This window comes from Pan paniscus, chromosome 13, assembly GCF_029289425.2.
Source record: "Pan paniscus chromosome 13, NHGRI_mPanPan1-v2.0_pri, whole genome shotgun sequence".
NCBI classification, from domain to species: Eukaryota; Metazoa; Chordata; class Mammalia; order Primates; family Hominidae; genus Pan; species Pan paniscus.
The window spans coordinates 15,586,059-15,606,555 of NC_073262.2; the positions used below are offsets into that span (position 1 = coordinate 15,586,059).

Below are 20,497 nucleotides of genomic sequence, written 5' to 3' on the forward strand. Positions count from 1 at the left end.
AACCACCTCATGTGCACACGTGTGTCCGACGTGTGTGCATGCACTGTGTGCATGTGCATGTGTGTGCATGCATGTGCACTGCACGGTCGTGTGTGCATGGGACGGGCAATGGGGATTTAGGAGGAAGATGGCAGCACTCCAGCCATTCATCTATTCATTCAACAATATTTACCAAAAAACTCTCAAAAACTTCCCTTCTGGAGTTGACAACGCTTTAGTCTACCAATAAAGCAGTAATAAGTAAAAAAAAAAAAAAAAAAAAAAAAAAAAAAAAAAAAAGTGTACTGGAGAGTGCAAAGTGCCAAGGCAAGGAGAGCAGAGCAGGGAAGGGGAATATCAGCAGGGCTGCGGCTGTGGACAGGACGGCCATCAAAGTCTCCCGAGGAGGCCTGTGTGCCCTGAAGGTAAAAGGAGCCCCCGAGTACACTGGCCCTGCTGTGTCACCCAAAGGGCCAGGGAGGCCTCGGGGCAGGGTGGATGGAGGGGGTGGGCAGGAGGGTTAGGGAAGGCAGTGGAGGGTTTTGAGCAGAGGAATAAAATAATTGGATTCACCTTTCTTAAACATCAGGTTTATTAAGGTACAATTCACATGCAGTGAGAGTCACCCTTTTTCATTTTCTATGAACTTTGGTGAATTCATACACCCATGTACCTAGCACCACCGTCAAGGTATGCAACAGCTGCATCACTCCCAAATTCCTCTGTGCCCCCTTGAGTCAACCCCTAGTCCTATTGGCAGCCTCTGCCACCACTGATGTGTTTTGGGTCCCTATAGTTTTGCTCCAGAATGTCACGCCAATGGCATCGTACAGCACACTGGCCTTTGAATCTGGCTTCTTTCACACAGTGTGGTGCATGTGAGAGTCATACACATTGCCACATGCAACGGTAGCGTGTTTCCTTTTACTGCTGAGTATTCTTTAATTGTAATGAATGCACCATTTGTTTATCCATTGCCAATTGATGGACATATGAGTTGTTTACAGTTTGGGGCAATTTTGAATAAAGCTGTAAACATTTGCACATAGATTGTGTGGATGTATGTTTTCATTTCCTAAGTGCAATGGCTGGACCATAGAAGTAACTGCAAACTGTCTAAGGGGCTGCACCATTTTCTTTTCCCACCGGGAACATGTAGAATTCCAGTTGCTCTGCCCTCTCAGCACTAAGTATTGTCATTCTGAAAAGCATTTTGGCAACTACAGTAGACTGGAGTGTAATCTCGTTGTGTTTTTTTTTTTTTTAATTCTGGATTTGTCTAATGATTAATGACATCAAGGATTTTTGCATGTGTTTGTTTGCCTTCCATATATCTTCTTTGATGACATTTCTGTTCAAATCTTTTGTCTGTTTTGGTTGGGTTATTTTCTTAGGGAGTTGTGACAGTTCTTCATATATTAGGAATACTAATCCTATAGCAGATATGTGTTTAGCAAATATGTTCTCCAATTTTAGGCTTGTCTTTTCATTCTGGTTTTTTGTTTTGTTTTGAGACAGGGTCTCAATCTGTTGCCCAGGCTGGAGTGCAGTAGTATGATCACAGCTCACTGGAACCTCGAACACCTGGGCTCAAGCAATCCTTCCGCCGTAGCCTCCTGAGTAGCTGGGACCACAGGCATGCGCCACCATGCCCAGCTGATTTTTTTAAATTATTTTTTGTAGAGACAGAGCCTCACTTTGTTGTCCAGGCTGGTCTTGAACTCCTGGATTCCAGCAATCTTCCCACCTTTTCTCTCAAAGTTAATCAAAGCTGGGATTGCAGGTACAAGCCACTGCACTTGGCCTCATTTTTAAAAATATCTTTTGTGGTGGGGCACAGTGGCTCACGCCTGTAATTCCAGCACTATGGGAGGCCAAGGCAAGTGGATCATTTGAGGTCAGGAGTTCAAGACCAGCCTGGCCAACATGGTGAAACCCCGTCTCTACTAAAAATACAAAAATTAGTTGTGTGTGTTGAAATGTGCCTGTAATCCCAGCTACTTGGGAGGCTGAGGCAGGGGAATCGTTTGAACCCAGGAGGCAGAGGCTGCAGTGAGCTGAGATTGCACCACTGCACTGCAGCCTGGGCAACAGAGCAAGACTCTGTCTCAAATATATATATATATATATCATATAGCAGAAGTTTTGCAGTAGTTCAATTTATCGATTTTTTCCATTTGAGATGGAATATCGGTCTGTCACCAAGGCTGGAGTACAGTGGCATTATCTTGGCTCACTGCAACCTCCGACTCCCAGGTTCAAGCAATTTTCCTGCCTCAGCCTCCCAGGGACTACAGGTGCACACCAGCAGGCCCAGCTTTTTTTAGTAGGGACGGGTTTCACCATGTTGGCCAAGTTGGTCTCCAACTCATGACCTCAGGTGATCCGCCTGCTTTGGCCTCCCAAAGTGTTGGAATTACAGATGTGAGCCACCAACGCCTGGCCTTGTGTTTTCTATACAGGTTTCATAATTTTAGATTTTACATTTCTGTCTACAATCCATTTCAAGTTATTTTTTGTACAGGGTAAAAGGTATGTGCTATGGATCAAGCTGTCCCCAACTCCAGTCCACATGTAGAAGCCCTAAGCCCCAGATGTGACTGTATTTGGTAACAGGGCCTGTAAGGAGGTGATCAGTTCAAGGAGTTCCTGTGGGGCCCTGATCCACAGAATCAGTGGTCTCATAGGAGACACCTGGAAATCCACTTGCTCTTTTTCTCTCCCTGCACACACAGAGGAAAGTCTGTTTGAGGACACAGCAGGACCATGGCTGTTTACTAGCCAAGAGAAGAGGCCTAAGAGTGACACCCACCTCACAAACACAAACTCTTGGACTTCTGGCTTCCAGAACTGTGAGAAATACATTTCTTTTGTCTAAGCTGCGGCATTTTCTTGTGGCAGCCCGAGCAAGCTAAAACGGCATGTCAAGAATGTCTCTTTTTGTATAGGATTGTCTAAATTTCTCCAGCATCATTTGTAGAAAAGATGATCTTTTCTCCATTAATTGCCTTTCCAAGTTTGTTAAAAATCAATTGACCGTATAAGTGAGTCTATGATACATGATTGATGAAGCTTTCCTTAATTCCTACTTTATGTAAAATTTTAAAAATCATGAATGGATGTTGAATTTTGTCAAATGTTTTTTCTATATCTATTGAGATAATCATATACTTCTCCTTCTTTGATACAGTAAACTGGATTTTCAAACACTGAACCTAACTTATCCTGGGGTAAACCCCACTTGTGTCATCATATATTATCTTTTAAAATATATTCAGTTTGGCCGGGTGCGGTGGCTCACTCCTGTAATCCCAGCACTTTGGGAGGAGGCTGAGACGGGCGGATCACGAGGTCAGGAGATGGAGACCATCCTGGCTAACACGGTGAAACCCTGTCTCTACTAAAAATACAAAAAAGTTAGCCAGGCGTGGTGGCGTGCACCTGTAGTCCCAGCTACTCGGGAGGCTGAGGCAGGAGAATGGCATGAACCCAGGAGGCAGAGCTTGTAGTGAGCCGAGATCGCGCCACTGCACTCCAGCCTGGGCAACAGAGTGAGACTCCGTCTCAAAAAAAAAAAAAAAATTCAGTTTGCTGAAAGATTATGTTGAAGATTTAAAAAAATCTATGTTTATAAGGGATATTCATCTGTAGTTTTCTTTTCTGGTCATGTCTTTGTCTAGTTTTGGTATCAGAGCAAAGCTGGCCTCTGAAAATAAAATAAGTTGGAAAATATTCCCTTTTTCCACTTTTTGGAAGAGTCTATACAGAATTGGCATTATTTCTTCCTTAAACAGTTGGTAGACTTCAATAAAGAAGCCATTTGGACCTGGGATTGTCTTTCTTGGAAGGTTTTTCCACTCTAAACTTAATTTATTTAATATATATGGTATTATGAAGCTTTTGCTTTTTTTTTTTTTTTTTTGAGATGGGGTTTCACTCTGTTGCCCAGGCTATAGTGCAGTGGCACCATCACAGCTCATTCCTCCTACCTCAGCCTCTCCAAGCAGCTGGGAGCACAGGCGTTCACCACCACATTCAGCTAATTTTTTAATATTTTGTAGAGCCAGGGGCTCCCTGTGTTGCCCAGACTGGTCTCAAACTCCTGAGCTCAAGTGATGCTCCTCCCTCAACCTCAAAAACTGCTGGGATTACAGGTATAAGCCAGGGCACCTGGCCTGGTTATCTCTTTTTTTTTTTTTTTTTTTTTTGTCCTCTGGTGTTGAAACTGAAGGTTATCTATTCTTTTTTTTTTTTTTTTTTTTTGAGACAGAGTCTTGCTCTGTCACCCAGACTGGAGTACAGTGGCACAATCTCGGCTCACTGCAAGCTCTGCCTCCTGGGTTCACGCCATTCTCCTGCCTCAGCCTCCCGAGTAGCTGGGACTACAGGCACCCGCCACCACGCCCGGCTAATTTTTTGTATTTTTAGTAGAGACGGGGTTTCATTGTGTTAGCCAGGATGGTCTCCGTCTCCTGACCTCGTGATCGGCCTGCCTCAGCCTCCCAAAGTGTTGGGATTACAGGCGTGAGCCACCGGGGGCACCTGGCCTTTTTTTTTTTTTAGAGATGGGGTCTCGCTATGTCGCCCAGGCTGGAGTGTAGTGGCATGATCTCGGCTCACTGCAACTTCCTCCTCCCAGGTTCAAGCGATTCTCTTACCTCAGCCTCCCATGTAGCCGAGACTACAGGCACACATCGCCACACCTGGCTAATTTTTTGTATTTTAGTAGAGACGGGGTTTCACTGTATTGTCCAGGCTGGTCTTGAACTTCTGAGCTCAGGCAATCTGCCTGCCTTGGCCTCCCAAAGTGCTAGGACTACAGACGCGAGCCACTACGCCCGGCCATTAGTCTTTTTTTTTAACCTGATCACTCTGGCTGTTGTGTTGAAGGCAGACAGAAGGGGCCAAGGGCAGAAGTGGATGAATTAGAAGCTGCTGCAGCAACAGCTGAGAGCCAGAGGAGGCAGCAATGGGGGAAGGGAGAGGAGTGGCCACATTTTGGATATATTTTAAAGACAGAGTCAAGAAAATATGAAAGAGAAGGCATGAATCAGAAATGGGATAAGGAAGGAGGAGAAAAGGATGATCCTCAGCCTGTGCAATACAGCGAACCCCCATCTCTAAAAAATATACAAAAACTAGTAGGGAGGAGTGGTGCCTGCAATCCCAGCACTTTGGGAGGCCAAGGCAGGAGGATCACTTGAGCCTGGGAGGTGGAGGCTGCAGTGAGCCGTGACTGCACCACTGCACTCCAGCCTGGGTGACACAGTGAGACCCTACCATAAATAAATAAATAAATAAATAAATAAATAAATAAATAAATAAATAAAATAAGATGACTTCTAAGGTTTCGGCTTAAGCATTGACTGAGATAGGGAAGGCTGTGGGGGAAAATTTGAAGTTCAGGAGAGAAGTCAGGGCTAAAAATACAAAATTGGATTAATGTTATTTAAAGCCATGGGAATAGGTGAGATGATAAAGGAGTGAGTGTAGAGAGAACATTCCATGGCACAAAGGCACACCCAAAGTTTGTGGGATCAGAGAAACAGATAAAAAAGGTTCAAAGAGAAGAAAATGCAAATGGAGAAACGGCCATGGACAGCCCATGAGCTGGGGATGTGCCTCAGCCTTTGAGTCGAGCAACGTGGAGGCCTGGAGACTCCAAGGGCAGCTCTGGTGAAGCTGGGAAGAGCCCCCAGCATGTGGGAAAGGGAAATCAGAGACAACCTCTCAAGAGCAGGGCATTAGAAAGGAGAAAATAGGGAAGTCGACAGAGGGGAAGATAACTTTTTTGGTTGTTTTCGAGACGGAGTCTTGCTCTGTCACCAGGCTGGAGTGCCGTGGTACAATCTCAGCTCACTGCAACCTCCGCCTCCCAGGTTCAAGCCTGCCTCAGCCTCCTGAATAGCTAGGAATACAGGCATGTGCCACCACCATGCCCACCTAATTTTTGTATTTTTAGTAGAGACGGGGTTTCACCATGTTGGCCAGGATGGTGTCCATCTCCTGACCTCGTGATCTGCCCACCTTGGCCTCCCAAAGTGCTGGGATTACAGGCATGAGCCACCGCGTCCAGCGGAGAACTTTTTAAAGATGGAGGAAATAATCGGGTGTTTATATGCTGACACAAATAATCCAGTAGACAGAAAAACTGGCAGGGCAAGAAACAGTATGGCATTGCCACTATGGCATCCTTGAGGAGACGTAAGTGGGGCTTGGTGCACAAAGCAGGAGATGGGGCAGACGCAGGGGGGTGGGGGTGGGGCAGGGCCCTCTGGGGCTGTAATCTCCTCTGTGGTGGGGAAGGTGGACGTGGGGAAGAACACACTACAGGCTCCTTCTCTCCTTGCTTTGGCATCGCTCTGTGGTTCTGTCCATCAGATCAGGGAAAGACCGGATGGGCTCACTATGGGAGGGGGCCAAGGGCATGCAGGCTCGTCCCCAGGGAGGGCGCTGGCTGTGGTGAGGCTTGACCAGGCTGTGTCCTGGTTCCACCACCAGCTGGCTCTGAATTACCTGGGCAATTTATGAAATCTCACCATGCCTCAGTTTCCTTACCTGAAAATGGGATCATTGCAGTGCTAACGTGCAGACGGTTACCAGGCGAAAAAGCCAGTGCCCCAGGGTGGGCATCCTGTGCAGCTGTCCTCAGACCCCTCCAGACACAGCTGGCCCCTCACCCTCCTCCCTGCGTGTCCTCCTGGGACTGACACTGAGGGCGGAGGTGCACATCCCTGGGTCCAGGGCCCTCCTTCCGAGGCTGCCTTGCTCACCTGGGGCCAGCTTGATCTCCAGTGCCGTCCGGATGAGGGCCATCAGCGTGGACGTGAAGTGAACAGTCATGTCCTCGTTGGAGATGGGCATGTTCATGCGAACCAGGCGCTAGGGACAAACAGGGCCGGTCAGGGCCAGGCCTGCTGGGGTCACCCCCCACCCCAAGACTATGCAATGATGGGGTCCCTGGAGGCTGGGCTGGGCATCCCAGTGGTGGTGCCTGCAGGTGCCTAGGCCTGAGTGAGGTGGGGCGGGTGGGAGTTTTGCCAGCATTCACACTCTCCCCTGGACTCCCCGCCCCACAAATCTAGCTGAGGACCCTCCTGGCTGCAGAAAAGTAGAACTCCAGGTAAAGACTGGAGCCTTGATCCCTCTGAAAGCACAGCCACCTCCTCACCCTGAGGGACCCCTGCCTGTGGCTGAATGTAGGAGTGTAGCCTTGGCTGGGGAGGAGGAGCAGCAGCCACAGACAGAAGAGGTCCCTGTGCTCATTGCTCTGCCTACCCCCATCTTCTCCTCCCACCACTTCGATCATCTGGACAAGGAGTAGGTGGTCCAGGGTGCCTCTCTGGGGCCCAGCTCCCAGTGAGGGCCCCTACAGGTGACATCCTGGTTTTAGCTCAGGTCCAGTGAGGCTTCTGCCTCTCACCACCCAGCATGAGGCCTGGGAGAGATGCTCAATGTCACTAAAAGGCAGAGCCCATCTCTGCGCAAGGCAGCTCCTGCTGCTGGAAGGACAGGAACAGATGGGACTGCCCAGGGCTGCAGGCTGAGGCTGCTACACTTCAGAGTGGGCTGGGGCAGTGTCCTGCAGCTCTGCTCCGTCTCCCTCTCAGGTGGACAGCCTGTTGCCAGTTTTCAGGGACAGAACAGCTGGAGACAAGCTCGTGTCTGCACCACAGTCCTCTGGCCCCAGCCAGTGCTGCCCAGAGACCCAGGCTCTAAGAACTGAAGAGGCCTCAAGGAGGAAATGCATCTCAAGTGTGCCTGGAATATTTTGAGCGTGGGGAGCAAGGAGCTGGCCAAGTGGAGCCCCAGGAGCACTGTCCAGCTAGAGACAGGAGCTCCTCCCCAGGGTCTGCCTGTCCTTGCCCAAGCCTGCAACCTGTGGCAGAGCAGCCCCTTCTCTAGGGAGGGCCATACAGCCCTGCCCCTAGCATCATGGCCCCAAATCCAGAGTCCTCAGCCTAACAGCTAGTGGGGTGTGGATGCAAGCCGGGCTGGAGACATGAGCCTGACTCTGGCCCCGAATGCTGGCAAAGCCCCACTTGCCACGTCCAGTCCTAGTCCCAGGGCTTTGCACAGCATGTGTGTGCAGCACAACAGGAGTAAACGGCTTCCCGGAGAATGGCATCCCTGCAGACCAGCATGAATGGCGGTGTGAGAGGCCAAGGAATTCCTCTCCCAGAGGGCAGGCGTTGGGGGGGCGTTGGGGATAGCAGTGAGGGCAGAGCAGGCAGGTGATTTCCAAGAAGGAAGAGCTCCGCCCAGGGCACTGGAGGGCTGCCCTCCCCAGGGGTGCCATCAGCCCACTCCAGGCCCCAAAGGGCCAAGAATCTCAGGAAGAAGCCAAGAGGCAAGGCCAGGGCAAACAAACAGGTGTCTCTGCCCTGGGCCCTCCAAGGTGCAGTGCTCTGGGCATCTCCTGAGCCCTCCTCAGCTCATCTGGCCCTTCTGCCCCCACCCTGAGGCCTCCCTTGGTCTCTCCATGCCCAGAACCTTGGAGTCAGCCAGCACAGCTGGGTGGGGCTCCAAAGGCTGCTCCGTCACGGCCCTGCCTGCTCGCCCCGGCGCCAAGTGTGGACAGAGCTCTCCTTCTTGGGGACAAAGCTACAGCCTTGCATGCAGAACCCCCAGGCAGGCACAATGCAGGGGCAGGGCAGGGGCTGAGGATGGCTTGGAGGAGCCACTTGGCTCCCACAGGCTGCACTGAGTCGGGTGACAAAGACCTAGAGTCAGGGCACAGAGACAGTGTGGACAACAGCTGTCCACAGCACCAGAGATGAAAGCTCTGGCAGGAAGCTTCCTCAGACAGACTCAGGAAAGTCTTCCTCAGGGAGGATCAGGAAAGCTCTAGGCACGTGCTGGCTGAACCACAGGCCATTTGCCGGAGAGCAGTGGGGGCCTCAGGAGGGCTCTTGAGTAGGTGGGTGGGGGCTGGGGGAACGAAGGTGCTTACACATGGAGGGTATGAGGTGGGACTGGGGACAGCTGGGCAGATGGAACAGTTTTAGGGCTGGGCCATGTGACCTGCTTGCCCACCCAGGAGGGAGGCCTGGAGGCATCCCTCGATTTACCCCCTTCTTGGCAACTCAGCATCCCATGACTCCTGGGCCCCGAGGCCATCCCCATCCTCCAGCAGCCCTCTGAGGCCCCAGGAATAATAGCAAGATGCCTCTCCCCAGCACCCCTTTCCTTCTCAATGCCACAGTGCCTCTTCCCCACCATGGAGCCTAGAAAGTCCCTGGAGACTGCAGCCTGGGCCCAGGGAGCCTCTGCACTTGCTGAGCTGGGGAGGGGGTTGTACAGAAGCACCAGAGGCCCTGCAGGCCCCACCTGCCCCCAGGGCCAGACCCAGAGGGCTGGACAGCTCCATCCATACCAGGGGCTTAGGGCTTTGTTCTGAGCCCAGAACAACAACAATCTCTGTCAAACAAGTGGTCTGTCCCCTCATTCCTAGGAAAGGAAGGGAGGGAGAAAAGGCAGGGAGGAGGGTCTAGTTCTGTCTTCCTGAGCCTCCAGGGGGCTCTCAAAGGGGGCAGCTCAGGTTGTGGGGACAAGAGGCCAGTGAGACATCATGGTGGCCACATCCCTCTGTCTGGGAAGGAAGCTGGGATGGGGCTGAAGAGAAAGACACAGTGAGGCGGCCGGGGGCGCACAGCAGAGCGGCAGACAGACAGCCGGGCACCCTGAAAGGGAGAGGAGCTGGGAGAGCCAGCAAGCACCCCTCAGCAAGCACACACAGCCTCCTGGGGGGCAGGTTGCAGGGTCAGGGTCTACCTTGTAAGCAACTCGAGCAGGGCATTTCTTCCCCAGCCCCAGAGGCGGGGACATGTGTTTCAGCATCTCAAACATGTCATTGTAACTGATGCGCCCACTGGAAACCCGTCCCAGCGAGGCCAGGGCACAGTGGGGTGGTCCACAGGAGGAGCGGCAGCAGGAGGGGAGTGGGGAGGGGAGCGGGGTGGGGGGCAGGGAGGAAGCAGACAAGAAAACAGAGCCAGTTAATCAAAGTGTCGGATTCAAAGCCCAAAATCAAGATAAGTAAAATGAGGGATTTCTCTGCTTGGCTTGACCCCCTCCTGGCCCCCCACCCCCGAGCCTCACCTCCTCACTCCAGCCCCATGCGGGGCAGTGGGCGGGGGTGGCATCTGAGCTAATGAACATGGAGGGGTGAGGAAGGGCTGCATCGGGGCGGCTTTGGGTTGATAATTTCTGATTTTACTCTTTTAAAAATCACAGTGAATGCCAATCAGAAAAGAGCTGGTCCACCCTGCCAGAAGAGCTGGCAGGCAGGGTCAGGTGGCAGATGAGGCAGTGGCTGAGAACCACGGCAGAGACATCAGCTTTCCTCACGGTCAGATTTGCTTCCAAGTGAGGCTAGAGGCTAAAAAGGTGGAGAAGATCTGAAACAAACCAGAAAACTAAAGTGGGAGCCCTGAAGCTGTACAGCCAAAACCTACCCTTGGGGCAAGTCCTGCTTCAAGCCCAGAGACGCCCGAGGCCAGCCCAGGGCAAGGCTGCTGCTGGGGCTCAGGGCTGGGTGGGAAATGGGAGACTGCGGGAGGGGGGAGGAGCTGGCAGGACATGGCCTGGGGCCACCTTGCACCAGCTCTGACAGCAAAGGGGCAGGTTGCAGGATCTAGGAACCTAAAGGCTCCGATGACAGAGTCTTCCCAAGTAGAGAGGCCACGAGGCCTGGGGCCTACCTCCAACCCTGGGACACCTGCCTGTGGGCTTGGGGTCCTAGAGACACAGCCAGATTCAGGTGGCCCAGGAGAGAAAGGGGACAGCCTCTTCCTGGCAGATGGATCTGCCCTGGGGCCTTGCCCTCCTCCCACGGTTCCAGACCAGGGGCTCCTTGGCTGAGCTGAGCGCATCACTCCAGAGGCAAAGCAGGACGGCTTGTCTTTGGCCCCCACTCTGCCTCTGCCCTTTCCTCCCCCAGGGACTGGAGAGCCACTGGGTTACTGGGCTCTTCCGACCCAGAGGACAGCTGCTCCTGGGAGGCCTGTGCCCGTGCTCCCTTCCTCTGGGGCCCTCGGCCTTTGGCCTGACCATCAGCTCACTCTCGAGAGCTCGGAGGAAAAACCGGGCAAGTCGGCTGCTTCCTTGATGCAGGAGGGACCTAGCCCCCATCTCCCACCCAGCTAGCTGATCCCAGCCAGAAAGCTTTCTGTGCACTCTCAAAAGGCTGCCTGTCCCCAGCCAGCTAGAAGGGTCAGGGGAGATTAGACAGGGAACCAAAGCGTCCAGGAGGCTGGAGTGCGGGGCAGGACAGGAGGAAAGAAAGGTGAGGCGTCGTCATTCCCAAACCAGGCAGGGAGTGTGTGCTGTGTGCGTTTCGGCCAGGGAAGTATGTTGGATGGAGGCTCTGAAGTTGCAAACCTTGTAGGCCAACCTACGAGGGCAGTTCTTCCCTAAGCCAATGGGTGGCGCAATACAACGCAACAAACTGTACATATCCTTATAATGAATCCGGCAACTGGAAAGGAAATGTCACAGGTTATGGCAACAAAGGCAGGATGGAGCCCGACCCTCCCGCCCGCCCAGCCTGTGATGGGAAGACCGACCTCGCGCAGGCGTGGCAGCAGAGGTGAGGGGTGCACTGGACAGGTGGCACCTCGCTGGGGTACTGGGGCTTGGAGCTCCCCGGGAGGTGTGGCAACCGCAGCGAAATTTCCAGAGCCCGATGTGTGCAGGAGCCGCTCCACACAGAACACTGCCCTGCCCCTCCCTCTCGGTCAGCTCTTCCTCTCACTCCCTGAGTGACGATGCTCCCTGGGCCTCCCAGGTCAGCCAAACCCTCTGACGCCTGGCTTTCTCATCACCACAGCAAGGCACTTCTGCTTCTCTATCACAGCAACCTCAGAGGCCCATACCCATTTGCCTCCTGACTGACCCTGTCTCCCTGAACACTCTGTGTCCTCCCCTGGAAGCCCTAGTCCAGCTAAGGACCTCCTCTCATCGTAGGCTGGCATCCTTGGATCACCACCAATGCTCCTCTCTCCTACAGTGTAGCCCCCTCGGTCCAATCAGCTCCAAATCATGTTGAATTTCCTTCTGTAAAAGGGAAGAAACAGGAAGCCCCACCTCGGCCTCACCAAAGATGTTTGCTAAGGTTGTTGCAGCCAAGGGACCACCACGGGGGGCTGGACACACGTGAGACCTCCCACCCTCCCCAACTGTCCCTGCCCATCAAGCCCAGGTGAAAAGTGTGGGCCTGACACCATCACTCCTCGATTCAAGGACTGTACCCACTGTCTATGAAGCAAAATCAAAGCGACTTGTTTAACCAGTTTCAATGCCTTTCTCAAACGGTCTCAGCCTTCCTTGCAGCCCCTCTGCAAAGCACTCTCCTCTCCAGCCTGACAGAAGCCACCTGGCCTCCCTCTTCCCTCTGCCCCACCTCCCATCCCCAGTTCAATCCATCCTATTTCTCTAGTGCTCAATCATTCCTATTCCTTTAAGTTCAGCTCAAATGGCACCTCCTCTCATTCTTCAGGCCGGACATGGCCTCTCCTTCCTCAGAAATGCCCTGGCCTTGAGCTACAGTCACCACGTGGTCTCACTGCCAAGCCTGGCTGAGTGTTCTGACAGCATGTGCCTGTTTCACCTTTAGGCCCCTGCCCCAGCACATGGCAGATGCCCAGGAGATGTTATTAGACAGATGGGTGGACACAGAAATGAGCAGCCAGATTGCTGCAAGAAGTGTGACTGCAATTCTCCTCTCAAGTCGCCAGGCTTCACACCACAGGGTTGAAGCAACAACAATAGGAAGGTTGGGAAAAGCAGCACCAGGGTGAACAGTTTCGTGCCTTCAGAATCCACCCACACAGGCACATGCGCACCACAGGCACGTGTACACCACAGACATGTGCACACCACAGGCACACACAGGCACGTGCACACCCACAGGCACACACATGCACACCCACACAGCACATGTGCACCACAGGCACACACACAAAGGCACATGCACACACAGGCACGTGCACACCACACACACAGGCACGTGCACACCACACACACACACAGGCATGTGCACATCCACAGGCACACACGCACACAAAGACATGTGCACACCACAGACACACACGCACACACAGGCACATGCGCACCACAGGCACGTGCACACCCACAGGCACACACAGGCACATGCGCACCACGGTGGCACACACACAAAGGCACATGCACACACAGGCACGTGCACACCACAGACATGTGCACATCACAGGCACACACGGGCATGTGCACATCCACAGGCACACACACACACACGGGCATATGCACACACACAGGTGCACATGCCATTCATACACACATCCACATACAACCACACAGGCATGCACGCACATTCAGTTCACTTGCACACATATACACACAGGCACACATATATACAATCATATGTGCACACACAAACGTCAACATGCACACATGTGTGTGCCTTGTGCATGCACATGTGCACAAAACACATGTAGACATCTGTGTGCATGCATGCACAACACACATGTACACATGCACAGAGTGCGCATGTGGTCACACTGTGCAAACACGCATACAACACAGCCATGTACATGCACACATGTCCTGTTTGTGCACACATGCACAGTCACACATGTGCACACACAACTCAGGAAATCTCATAAAATTTTGTTGTTTCAAAGTTTCTCCCAAAGAATGAGGAGCCATGGAGTGGTCCCCTGGGAAATGACTACATCACTGCGTTTGTCACAGAGGCTACCAAAAAGGCTCAAGGTGCCCTGTGCTCTGCTCAGGATGCAGGATCCAGGCCCAATCTGCTCAGCTGCCTCTGCTGGGCCCCTCGGCCTGTCCTGGCCATCTTGGGCTACATAGGGTGAGCCCAGGCTGCTCATGGGGGCAGAATCATGTGTTGCTCACAGGTCACGTCTGTGCTATCTCAAGGCCCGCAGGTTTTGTGTGTTATTTTGTGCGTGCTATCTCTGGGGTGAGGCCTGTATTCTGTTGTTTACTCTTCAGTAAGCACTTCTCACATCCCCAACTGCCTATGTCTTCTAAGGACCCCTGCTCTGAGACTCTGGCTTTGGTATGGTACCACTGTGCATGGTAACCAAGCTGCCATCTGGCCCAAGTCCACTTCTCGTTCTTCCTGCCTCTGCTCTTGCCAGCGGCTGACTGTGGAAGGCCCGGGCATAGCTCATAAAGATTGGGGAATGTTGTCATCCTCTCACAGGCCTTTGTTGATCTGCCTTTGCCCTTTAGTACTAACTACATGCTATAAAGTATCTCTGTTTTCTGCAACACAGTCTCCTCTAGAAAAAATACACCCAGAAAAAGCAGCGACTCTCTAAACCACACAGTCAGGGTGACCTGCCTAGAATTCACCTAAATCCTGCCTGGGCTGGAGTCTCTCCTGCCCTTTGCCTCACAAGGTCTAGGTCTTCAATGTGGTCAGTCTCCCCCAAGTCAACTGGGCTTACTTGACCACAGGTCCTGTGTGAATGTGCCTGAGCCTGTCCCTCCCAGCATGAAGTAAGTATCACAGGGCAAACATATTGCTGCATCGGACATGACAGGGTTCTCGCAAGCCAGGGAAATTGTCATATACACTGTGAAACACAGACAATCTCTACGTCTGTTTTGCACTGCGTAAAAACTGTATATTTCCGACTCAAATGAAAAACACCCACAGAGATGCTGTGTGCCTGGAAGAGCCTGGACAGGAGAGGCCCCATCCCAGGGCCCCCGATGCTGCCAGTGGCTCTGGACCTTGTCCAGACTGGGAAGGGCCCATGCAGCACCTTCTGGATCCTCACTAGGAAGGTGGGGGTGCTCCGGGGAGGCTGAGTGGAAAGGAGGGTGGGGAAGTCTAGTCGGGCTCCCAGGCCTTTTGTGTCTGTGGAGGGCTCCCTCTGCTGAGCTGCAGTTTAAGCAAAACCAGGCAGAACCCAGGAGCTCTGTGGGCAGTAGGACCTCACCATGAGGGGTCTGACCACGTCCTGCCGGCCCTCCCCCAGCAAGGGCACTGGGGGCAGAGGAGTGCGAGGGGGCCTGGGCAGGCTTAGGAGCTCAGAGAGAGAAGGCAGGCCTCGGTGGCACCCACGGTTCCCTCATCCCCCTAGGGCACGGGGAGTGGTGGATGTCTACACACTCACTGAGAGCTGCTCATCCACGATCATTTCCTGGGCACACGCTGTGAGTGAGGTGCTAGCAGGCCTAGTGGCCTTGCAGGGAGCAGCCCACAGTAGACACTGCTTGAGTGAGTGAGCGAGCAAGTAAATGAGGAACGAGTGATGGAAGGAATGGACAAACAGAAAGATGGAGAAGCCATGCTGCCTGACCTGTCTTCCTTCCCGAATGAGCTCTCAGCCCTGCTGAGATGCCATGCTGTACGGGACCCCCATGGATCCTGATCTCAAACAGCTTCACCTTCTGACCCAAACCATGCCCTTCATGAGACTCCTCTTCTGTATGGAAAGGCACCACCCCTCGCCTTTGAAACAAGTAAACCTTTCCCACCATGACAGATGATAGATAAGGGTCTTAAACACACTACAGCCTTCCTGGTAGCTCATCTGTCAAAAAAGTTCACCAAGCACCCACACTATATGCAGCCTGGGCTGGGGATACAGAGGTGCATGTTGGCCCCTGTCCCCAAAAGAAAGAGCAGAGGGAGACTCCTGAGCCCCTTAGGGAGAGTGTCCTAAAACCCTACATCAAGTCTCACAAGGACGCTATGGCTGTGCTGTCTCCACACACCCTCCCACAAGCCCTCCATGAGCCCTCACATGACAGGCCTTGAAAGAAGACAGTAAATTTCAGCAGAAGACCTGAGTCTCACAAGCCCCTTGAAAACCTTCCATGACTCCTGGTGCCTCCCAAGGAACTGAACTCAAGGTCTCAAAAGACCCTTATCACTTTATGCAGTCCGGGCCACTGCGCAAAGGCACACGAGATGGAAAAGGGAGGTGCTGCTCAGAGGGGACATCACTGCTGCTCTACAAGAAACAGGACAGATCCCTAGGCCCCAAACCAAAACCTGAGGGGGTGCTCACTTGAAACATGTCTGAAGCCACCAGGCCCATCCCAAGATCTATGGGTATGGACCACCCCCAAGGACCACAGAGCACCAGGGCTCACTTACCACGCAGCTGGGTCGTATTCAGCCCAGACCCGGATGAACTCATCCAAGTGGTGAGGACCTAGGATGGAAGAGTCCCGCGTAAGGTACTCAAAATTGTCCATGATCACAGCCACAAAGAGGTTCAACATCTGCAGGACAGGAAGGAGAACAGGTAACGTAGAGAGACCTCAGCCTGCCCTCCCCGCCGCCCCCCACCCCTCTCCAGTGTGTGTGAAGCTCTCAGGATAGCAGGGGTCACTCTGATTTGACCAGCACATGCCCGATCTGCTCTCCCCATGGGACTTCCAAGACTTCCTGCCTTCACGGGGTTCTGGAATCCACATGCTAGTGTCCTGCCCTATTTCAGGCCCCGGAGTTTCCTGTCCATGACCCTCCCTTCCTCTCTGTGATCACATTGTCTTTCCCTCTCAGACTGGCCTTCCATGAAATCCGTGACTTGCAGTTAACAGTTTGGACTCTACGGGCCAACAGTTTGGGTTCTTATTTTAAAATTAAGTTTAAAGTCCCACAACATACAATTACCCATTTTAAAATGTACAGTTCAGGGGCATTTAGTGTATTCACAATATTGTGCAACCATCTCTCTCGTTTCAAAACTTTTTTCGTCGTTCGCGAAGAATACCTCATACACATTGGGTAATCACCACCCCAATCCCCGCCCCCCCAACCCCCTGGCAACCACCAATCTCCTTTCTGTTTCTATGGCTTTGTCTATTCTGGAATTTCACATAAAGGAATCACACAATATGATTTGATGTCTGGCTTCTTTCACTGAGCTTAATGTTTTCAAGGTTCATCCATATTGTAGTATATATTAGTACTTCACTTCTTTTTATGGCTGAATAACATTCCAGTGGTAATACACCACATTCATTCACTGATAGGCATTTGGGTTGTTTCTGCCTTTTGACTATTATGATTCATGTTGCCATAAACATTCATGTACAAGTTTCTATGCAGATATATCTTTTCATTTCTCTTGGGTATATACCTAGGAGTGAAATTACTGGGTCATATGGTAATTCTATGCTTCATTTTTTTTTAGGAACTGCCAAACTTCTTCCACAGCAGCTGGTGCGTTTTACATTCCTACTGGCAATGTACAACAGTTCCTCCTTCTCCACATCCTTGTCGACACTTGTTATTTTCAATTTTTAGAAAAATTATTGTTATAGCTGTCATGGTGGATGTAAAGAGGTATCTCATTGTAGTTTTGATTTGCATTTCCTTGATGACCAAAGATGTTGAATATCTTTTCATGTGATTGTTTGCCATTTGTATATCTTTTTTAGAGAAATGCCTACTCTTATCCCCTGCCATTTAAAAAATTGAGCTGTTTGGTTTTTTGTTGTTGAGGTGTAGGAGTTCTTTATATATGCTGAATATTAACCCCTTATTAAATATGTGATTTGCAAGTATTTTGTTCTGTACATTGTATTTCCACATATTTGATAATGTCCTTTGACGTACAAAAGTTTTAAATTTTGATGTAGTCTAATTTATCTATTTTTTCTTTGGTTGCTTATGATTTTGGTGTCAAATCTAAGAATCCGTCACCAATTCTGAGGTCCTGAAGATTTATCCTTTATGTATTCTTCTAATAGTTTCATAATTTTTGCTATTCTATTAGGTTTTTGATTGACTGAGATAATTTTGTATATTGAGTGAGGTAGAGGTCCAACCTCATTCTTTTGCATGTGGATATCCAGTTTTCTCCATATTATTTGTTGAAAAGATTATTCTCTCCCTCACTGAATTATCATGGAAAGAAAGACAATTCTTTCCCCCATTAGCACAACTGTCAAAAGTCAATTGAACACAGATATTTGAGTTTATTGCTGGACTTTCAATTCTACTTAATTGGCCTATGTATCTATCTTTATGCCAGTACCACATTGTTTTGATTACTGTAGCTTTCTAGTACATTTTGAAATTGGGAAATGTGTTGTTGGAATTAGTTTGCTAGTATTTTTGTTGATGATCTTTGGATCAATATTCATAAGGGATATAAGGCTGCAGTTTTCTTTTCTTGTGGCATATTTGACCATGATATAAGGGTAATGCTGGCCTCACAGAATGTGTTAGGAAGTGTTTCCTCCTCTTGTATATTTGGGAGAAGTTTGAGTGTTCACTTTCTTCTTCTTTTTTTTTTTTTTTTTTTTTTTTTTTTACTGTAGTAAAGATACATAACAAAAAAATTTCCATTTTAACAATTTTTAAGTGTAGAGGTCAGTGGCATTAAGTATATTCACACTGTTGTGCAACCATGAATACCATCCATCTCCAAAACTTTCTTTGTATTCCCAAACTGAAACTCTGTATCCATGAAACAATAATTCCTCATCCATCCTCCCCTGGAAACCACCATTCTACTTACTGTCTCGATGAATTTGACTACTATAGGTAACTTATATAAGTGGAATCATACAGTGTCTGTCCTTTTGTGACTAGCTTATTTCACCTAACATAACGTCTTCAAGGTTTATTCACATTGTAGAATGTGTCAGAACTCTCTTCCTTTTTAAGGCTGAATAATTATAGTCCATTGAATGTTCATACATTGTTTACCCATTCATCTGTTGATGGAAACTGGGGTTCCTTTCTCCTTTTGGCTATTGTGAATAACACTGCTATGAGCATGTGTGGACATATATCTGTTGAAGTCCCTGATTTGATTTCTTTTGGGTCTATACCAAGAGTAGAATTACTGGATCATTCTGTAATTCACTTTTACTGATATTTTGAGGAACTATCATACTATTTTCCACACCACCATTTTACAGTCATACCCACCAGTGCACAAGGGTTGAAATTTCTCCACATTTTTGCCAATATTTATTAATTAATTTAATTAATTTATTCATTTTTTTTTTGAGATGGAGTCTTGCTCTGTCTCCCAGGCTGGAGTGCAGTGGCGTGATCTCAGGTCACTGCAGCCTCCACCTCCCAGGTTCAAGCGATTCTCTGCCTTAGCCTCCTGAGTACCTGGGATTACAAGTGTATGAGACCACACCCGGCTAATTTTTGTATTTTTAGTAGAGCCAGAATTTCACCATGTTGGCCAGGCTAGTCTCAAACTCCTGGCCTCAACTGATCTGCCTGCCTTGGACTCCCAAAGTGCTGGGATTACAGGCCTGAGCTACTGCACCTGGCCTATTTTCTTTTCTTTTCTGTCTTCTTCTTCTTCTTCTTTTTTTTTTTTTTTTTTTGAGACAGAGTCTCACTCTGTAGCCCAGGCATGATCTCGGCTCACTGCAACTTCCATCTCCTGGGTTCAAGCGATTCTCATGCCTCAGCCTCCTGAGTAGCTGGGATTAGACATGTACCACCAGGCCCAGCTAATTTTTGTATTTTTAGTAGAGACAGGGTTTTGCCATGTTGGCCAAGCTGGTCTTGAACTCCTGAACTTAGGTGATCTGTCTACCTCGGCCTCCAAAACTGTTGAGATTATAGGTGTGAGCTACTGCACCCGGCCTATTCTCTTTTCTTTTTCTATCTTTTTTTCTTTAGTAATACCAATTCTACTGGGTGTGAAGTGGTATTTCACTGTGGTTTTGATTTGCATTTCCCTAATTATTAGTGATGTTGAATATTTTTTCATGTGCTTATTGGTCATTGTATTTGGAGAAATGGACATTAATCACTTGTCAGATGAATAGTTTGCAAATATTTTCTCTGATTCTGCAAGTTGTCTTGTCACTCTGTTGATTATTTCACTGGCTGTGCAGGAGCTTGTTGCAGGAAGTCAGGGACCCTGAACGGAGGGACCAGCTGAAGCCACGGCAGAAGAACATAAATTGTGAAGATTTCATGGACATTTGTTGGTTCCCCAAATTAATACTTTTATAATTTCTTATGCCTGTCTTTACTGCAATCTCTGAACATAAATTGTGAAGATTTCATGGACATTTATCACTTCCCCAGTCAATACTCTTATAATTTCCTATGCCTGTCTTTACTTTAATCTCTTAATCCTGTCATCTTCGTAAGCTGAGGATGTATGTCACCTCAGGACCCTGTGATGATTGCGTTATCTGTACAAATTGTTAGTAAAACATGTGTGTTTGAACGATATGAAATCTGGGCATCCTAAAAAAGAACAGGATAACAGCGATTTTCAGGGAACAAGGGAGATAACTATAAGGTCTGACTGCCTGCAGGGCCGGGCAGAACAGAGCCATATTTCTCTTCTTGCAGAAAGTGAATAGGAGAAATATTGCTGAATTCTTTTCCCAGCAAGGAATAACCCTGGGAAAGGAATGCATTCCCAGGTGTAGGCCTACGGACCGCTGCTCTGGGATTGTGTGCCTTATGTGGTTGAAGACCAGGGATGAAATACGCCCTGGTCTCCTGCAGTGCCCTCAGGCTTGCTGGGATTAGGAAACTTCAGCCTGGCAA

General features: G+C 49.9%; 1 protein-coding gene across 1 annotated transcript in view; it reads right to left on the reverse strand.

The window, feature by feature from the left end:
• LOC129397245 (voltage-dependent N-type calcium channel subunit alpha-1B-like) overlaps nt 1-20,497 on the reverse strand; it is a 45,411-nt gene that overhangs the window by 12,239 nt on the left and 12,675 nt on the right. Inside the window, 3 exon segments of the mRNA XM_055108421.2 lie at nt 6,753-6,861; nt 9,754-9,850; nt 16,100-16,227. Of these exon segments, the coding sequence (XP_054964396.2) occupies nt 6,753-6,861; nt 9,754-9,850; nt 16,100-16,227 (334 nt within the window).